Raw genomic sequence first — 6,743 nt, 5'->3', positions numbered from 1 at the left:
AACAATCTTTAAAGCTCCATAACACACATAATTCGAGGATTGCACCTGTTATATGTCTTCAACAATCTTTAAAGCTCCATAACACACATAATTCGAGGATTGCACCTGTTACATAAAGTACACGTCACACACTTCATGAATCTTTAAAGTTCTACAACACACACACACGTGAGTGAAATATAAATGTTCAATGGGAAAAATTGTGTGTATGTTGTGGTAATTCTCAAGATTATTGAAGACTGACTTCTACGTCATTAAACAACGGACATTTTCAAGAAACGATTAGAATAAATTATTTTACAGCATATTTTACTGGTTTTCGCCACGTGAAGTATTGTTTTCTTGTTCCTAAATATTCAGATTTATTCCTTTCTTTTAAATTTCTAGCGTATTTCTTTGCTTTGGTCAATTTCAACAGCATACTTTTTACATGAAAGTTTATCTGCTGACTTAAACATCAATACCTAATTCCAGAGTTTCTGTAGTTTCTAAGTTGAATACTCAAGTTTTTTGAAAACTCGGTATAAAAGGTAATTTTCAGCGAACTACAACAGTTAAGTTGAAAAAAAAATGCTTCAGATTTACAGCACGTATTTATAAAAACTCTTGACCGTAACTTCAACGTGTTTCGTAGTTTGTTTATTGAAACCAGCAGCAAACATACAGGTATTTGTCTAAGAAAGCTTTTGATCACTAATCAATTTAATAATAAGTTTAAGTATGTCTAAGCTTTCGTTCGGTTGCAAAATACGCAATTGCGAAAGTAAGCGACAAGCTGGTACCTGCATTAAACGGTTTGTGGAGAACTACTCCTTTGATGCAGGACAAACCCCAAGAACTTACCACCCAAGAACTCTTGGTGACCATGTTTCACTAAGCATAACACCTCGAACACACCTTTCAGCCTTCCATTAGAGCAAACAATGGAATCGATAATAGGAAAGAGTATGATTGACAGGTGAAGAAGCAAAATAGCTGGAAAACTAATGGAGCTCTGCGTGTGCCCTTGACACCTGTGACAACGACACTTGGGGGGGTTGGTTAGTAAAGTCCAAAGGCTAGACGAGGGGGAGGGGAATCTTGAGGTCAGTTGCTTATTCAACATGTATACATTTCTAAGGAGTACAACTCACGCTGTTCACTAAATTACAACACGGTTTTTGCATGCGGGATTCTGTACGTGGTTTCTATTACAAGTTTGAAGCAGACGTCTGTAAGTATGGGTTTAATGATAACAGTAGCCCTAACAACAGTTAGATAATTTTAAATATAAATTCCTAATGATATGCAGTCTTACTACACCAGAGACAAAACATTCGAAGGCTTTAATTATTAAATAAAATGACCCTGTAAATAAAAACGTCTGTGTTGACTTGCTTATAAAAACATCCTTTTGCTCTACATGTCAGTTCGAACTTTTCTCTTTCAAATATATCAGCACATTATTAAAATACGTAGTGAATGAACTAAATTTGAAAATTTCGCGCGCTTGACACTACTTTCCATTTTTAATCTATTCGATTGTGTTATATGTTTAAGTTAGCAAGAGGTACGGGAAACAGTGAGAGAACTGATTTATCGTGAATCATATCTAGTAGATTAAATCAGTAATGGGAACGATACTGCTACAGTCCAGTTATTAATACTTTATCGTTTACAAGCCACCAGTCATTTTTTGTAATTAATGTCTTATTTGCAAAGACTTGTTCATACTTATCACCTTTTTCCAATTCACTTAAAATGACAAATTGTGATAATTTGTGGCGTCTTTTGACTGTGGTTTCATTCGGAACTAGTTGCAAATTTAATAGCCTGTTTAAGTTTGGTCTGCCCAGTTTCACCACTCGCTGTGACTTACGTATATAGGAACACTTATAGCATACAAATTGTTAGGATATACTATTCTGCATAGTCCCGCCTTATATTTGGGTTGCATACGATAGGAAAACTGACCAATCATACGACAGAAAAACTCAATGTTCTGCCTTCTAGCAGCCATCTGTTAGTGCTAAAAGCTCGTGATTGGCGTGTCACTTTTAGCGTTGCCCTGTAAGGCGGAGCACCTGCTGAGCACATGCAACACTGTTTCATTTCGCAGAACAAGTTCTGTTAGCTGACGGACAAGCCTACTCCCGTGTGGCAACAGTGGCAGTGATAAAACTGATGAGTTTGAGGGTGGGAGTATGATCTTAGTCTGATCTGTCCATTAGGTGGCGTGACCCCGTGCTCTTTAGTAGACGAATCTGTTGTAAAATTTGGTGTGTTAGATTATTTTACCAGGGGTAAGTTTATAGAAATATAATTCCAGTGGACGTTTTCTTTTTAAAGAAAATATGAACTTTGTTTCTAGAAAATACGAACGAACTCAGTATGTTTTTTTTATGTGTGTGTGCAGGTACTTGAAAAGAAGCAGAGACGGGACCAACAACGTATTCTTCCGGCTTGGCAGACGTGGTGTCGCCCGTGGAGTTGAGCGTCAATTGTGGTCAACACCCTTACACCGGCACCGTGGCGTTCCAACCGGCAAACTCCTCGTGTTCTCCTTTCTCTACAGCAGTCTGTCAGACCACAGTCTCATCCGGTATGGCTTATCTCAAGTCTCCACCTTACTCAGTGAACGGGATCGGGCTGCCTTCCCCCGGAGTTGACCTTCTCCATCCTACCATCGGCTATCCTGGTAAGCCGCTTATACGTGCCTTTCTTTTCTCTTTTCCTGAATGATAGCTTACTTAGTAAGCTAGGCGGTTCCAAGCTAAGCCGTCGCGGCAGCTTCTTCCAAACTCGCGCCATGCGCAGGCATGTATGGCCGGGATTCGGACGTTAGTAAAGCCGATTACACGTCGGTCCTGATTTGACGGATGTTATGAGCTTAGCAAAGAGTAATTGTAACAACGTGGTAATCTAATACGTCATGAATGAGAAGAGGAATTAGGGTAAACACAATATTTGAATTAAACACTGAGCCTTTAATCCCACTTGATTTTTTTAAAGCTTAATACTACTTACGATGACGTGCTATTTGGTGAACGTATCTTAGAACGGTGATCACAGAAATCCTCGGGCTCATTGGTCCAATGCTTAAGTCCATATAGATACTCTTTCGTTATTTATTAAAGGAAAATGCTATATAAGGTGAAGTATTCGTCACATTTTCACACCCGGCCAGAGAGGCACACTTCATAGCTTCTATAACGACAAAACTGTAGAATTCAAATATTATATATCGAAGAAGAATATTCCGAAGTTTTTAGCCTTCTCCAATCATTGTTTGAACCTTATATTAATTCCATTTAACCGTTCTTAGAGATTCAAGTTCGTATGGATCGGTTAAGTATTATGTTACGCTAGGTTAATGTGTCGTGTTATGCTGTGATGTCATTTCGTCGTTTGTGCATTAGGTTCATGGATTCTATCTACGGATTCCTCAAATGCGATACAAAATATGATGTTTATAACGTAATACATGCCAGGCTGCGTGTCACGAAAGTAGGGCAAGGGTTTTTCTAAGAAAGGATCGTGAAGACCTTTATCTCAACAAGTATGTTAGCTGGTTAATAAGTAGACCCGAACCCGGCGAGGTAAGTGACGCACGCACAATATCTACTCTTAAACTTTTTTTTTTTATTTCATAAAGTTGTACAGTTATGAAGATATCGCAGAGTCTGTGGAATTTTTAGACGTGTAATCGCTGGTATTCTAGATTTGTACAGCGGTAATTATTAAATTGTTTCTACGTGCGCTCAACATTTCTGATATTTATCACTTAAACTGTATAACAGGTTATTGTGTGTTATACACTTGGTAATCTTGACATACCGTCTAATCTCTATATACATCTTTTAAGTAGTTAATACTACTTGTAGATAAGACTTTAGCTCAAATGCAAGAGCAACAGTAGAATAACCAATGGTATGTAGTTTTACTATCTCAAACAGGAATATAGCCAATGACATTTAGTTTTATTATCAAGCTGCATTGGTCAGATCATATGTACTGTAGATTAATTGCTGCATGAAGAATGTTAAACACTGTAGGCAGGGATTATTTTACTCTTGCAGGGGTATCAATGCAGTTCTGCTAGGTCATATACTTTTGGAGCTATGTTTACTTTAAGCCGTTACAGATTAACTATATTTTGGCTGAAGGTTGAAATGATTAAGATCATTCAAAATCTATTGTTCCAATACATTTCTATGTTCCTTAAACATGATTTGCGCAAGTATGGTTCAGATTACAAACATTTCGACGGACTCTTAAATTCCATATTTCAATATCAACTCAACATTTACCTATGTTAAACGCTATGATAAAGTCATAAGCCAGAGAAATTTTTTAATTAAGCCTTACCTTAAGTTAACACTCATCAAAACGTTTTCTACACTTGTATTCCTGTGAATCAGCCACAAAAAAACAACATAAAAATACATAGTGACAACTTCATTAGGATAAAATGTGAGTTTTCAATGTCACCAGCAAATGTCTCGAATATCATCTGATCAACACACACAAAACAAACAGATTTCATTGAGTCTTTCCTGTTGATAAAGCTCAATTTGGTTATCAAAATATCGGGAAAACATAGATTATCAGCGTAAACAACTTGTACCTTTTTTTATAAATTGATAATACTATATAAGCGAAATAATTCTGTTTTGATCAATACTGCAATACGACAGTCTCTTAGCTCCCTCTTGTGTCCGATCATTTAGCTGAGCAGTTAAATTATCCTTTACAATTCCTAGATGGGTTTGGTTGTAGTTAAGCACAAAGCTATTTGTACTCTTCCCACCCCACCACAGGTATCGAAACTCGGTTTCTAGCGGTATGAGTCCGCAGACATAACGCTGTGCCACTGGGGGCTCCTACATGGGGATCTTAAACCAATAATGTTATATCACTCACAAGACACCTTTTTTCCGTATTATGTTTTCAATTCAGGATTTTTCCTTTATTTGATATCACGTGTTTCATTAAACTTAATTACATGGGTATTCACCGGAGACAAAATAACAGTTCTGGTTGTGTTTAACGTTTACGTAAAATGAATTTACTGGTCGGCAACCAGCGGAAATAAGAACCAAGAATCAAGGTTTAAAGGATAAATAAGTATAGTAGGAAAAGCTTAGTTCAGTGTTAAGCCTGCAAAATAGAATGTTTAACACGTAGCTGGGTGGTGGTGTCTCCTCCAAAACAGGTCTAAAAATGTTCAGCCAACTCCCCTCCCACACACACCTGATAAGCCTTAGCTTCAAAGTAGTATTAACATTTTCAAATAAATAATCATTCATATTTATGAGCATACTGTTTGGAGAAGTTGAGTAAGTACAATATATTTATGAACATATTGACTGGAAAAGTTAAACGAACCTTTCGGTACTTCATAAACTGGAGTTTTTATACACAATGACACTAATTGTAGCTAATAGATATATACGTGCGAGTGTAAAGTATTAAAAGACGAGTTCTAACTGATGAAAAGTGGATATAAATCCTAGAGTCAATTTCTTATACAAGGCAGTACTTTCATAAGGAACTTACTTAATGATAGAATGAACTGGATATTTGTATTTTAAATATATTGAAATTTGCACTATAAACTATACGTTATCCACTGGTGGATACGAGTGGATAATACACCAGACTTCCAGCAAGAAGACCTGGGATCGAATCCTAGCTATAACCATCAGATTAGCAGCCGAAACGTAATACAGAATTAGTTAATTAGTATCCAGTCATTAAAAAGTTACTAATCTTTAATTAGATATGGGTGATCGTATAGTGTACTAACCATACTTGAGGAAGGATTCGTATTATGCTATTATATTAATAATAAAAGTTTAAACAACAATTTTTAAGTACAATGAAGTGATTCATCCTACACGTTTCGACAAGACATTTGTCTGTCTTCAAGTATCTGAAGAAGACAGTCCAATGTTCTGCCGAAAGCGTAGTAACCATGACAACGAGTTATAGCCTACGTCTCAGCACAGGTCACGGGAGGTAAGGATTTGGGGGAATCCCGCTTCTATTTATATCTAGAATTCAAACAAAAAAAAAACAGATCACAAAGTTGTGTAACAAATAAAATAATACAATGTCGTATGTAGCAGTTTGTGAAAAATCACAGTAAACGGAACAAACTGTCGGAAGTCTTGCCATTAGATAAACTAAAGACTGAAAAAGACGCACAAGTATGTCGAAACTAATAGTGTCCTAACAACATGTCTTCTGTTAGTTTGTTCCATTTACTGTGTCATTTACTAAACGAAGACACTTCACTAATAATAGTCACTAATTAAATTTAACGTACTACAAAAAATACCATCTCTTTAAAGGTTTATATATCAGCAAACTATAAATACTGTATCTTTCGGTGTATAAGACGCACTTTTTTACCCCAAAATTTGATGTCAAAATATGCTTACGTCATATACACCGAAGGTATGAATAATATATATGTATATATACACAAGCCACGTGTAAATATATTTAAATAGGCGTGCATAGTTTAGTTCAATTGAATGTGTTATGTATAACAATAGTAGTTTTTTTTCTTTTAAAAACATAACTATTTATAATGCTCCCTAAATAATAAAACAATAAATTACAGTGAAAGCAATGAAGATTTTGTAGGTTTGAACCAAACTAAATAACAGTAAACCTTTTTTCTTTACGGCATTTTCTTATTTTGATGTTTTGAGCTCTTTCGTGTTTAGAACACTATATACTAATTTTTAAAGTAT

The 6,743-nt window shown here is 35.9% G+C and overlaps 1 protein-coding gene across 3 annotated transcripts in view; it reads left to right on the top strand.

The window, feature by feature from the left end:
* The window catches only part of LOC106477938 (homeobox protein OTX2-like), a 93,735-nt gene that overhangs the window by 57,198 nt on the left and 29,794 nt on the right, over positions 1-6,743 (top strand). For 2 of the 3 annotated variants that reach the window (XM_022381526.1, XM_022381525.1), the window contains exon 2: positions 2,396-2,677. In XM_022381526.1, coding sequence (XP_022237234.1) covers positions 2,584-2,677 — 94 coding nt within the window. In that variant the 5' untranslated portion in view covers positions 2,396-2,583. Of the gene's footprint in view, positions 1-2,395; positions 2,678-3,246; positions 3,579-6,743 lie in introns of those variants that run through there. The other variant, XM_013938452.2, reaches the window with a different exon arrangement.

The sequence above is a fragment of the Limulus polyphemus genome, unplaced genomic scaffold, assembly GCF_000517525.1.
Source record: "Limulus polyphemus unplaced genomic scaffold, Limulus_polyphemus-2.1.2 Scaffold171, whole genome shotgun sequence".
Classification (NCBI taxonomy): Eukaryota; Metazoa; Arthropoda; class Merostomata; order Xiphosura; family Limulidae; genus Limulus; species Limulus polyphemus.
Note: the sequence above shows the minus strand (reverse complement) of the source record. Positions and strands in the feature narration are given on the sequence as shown.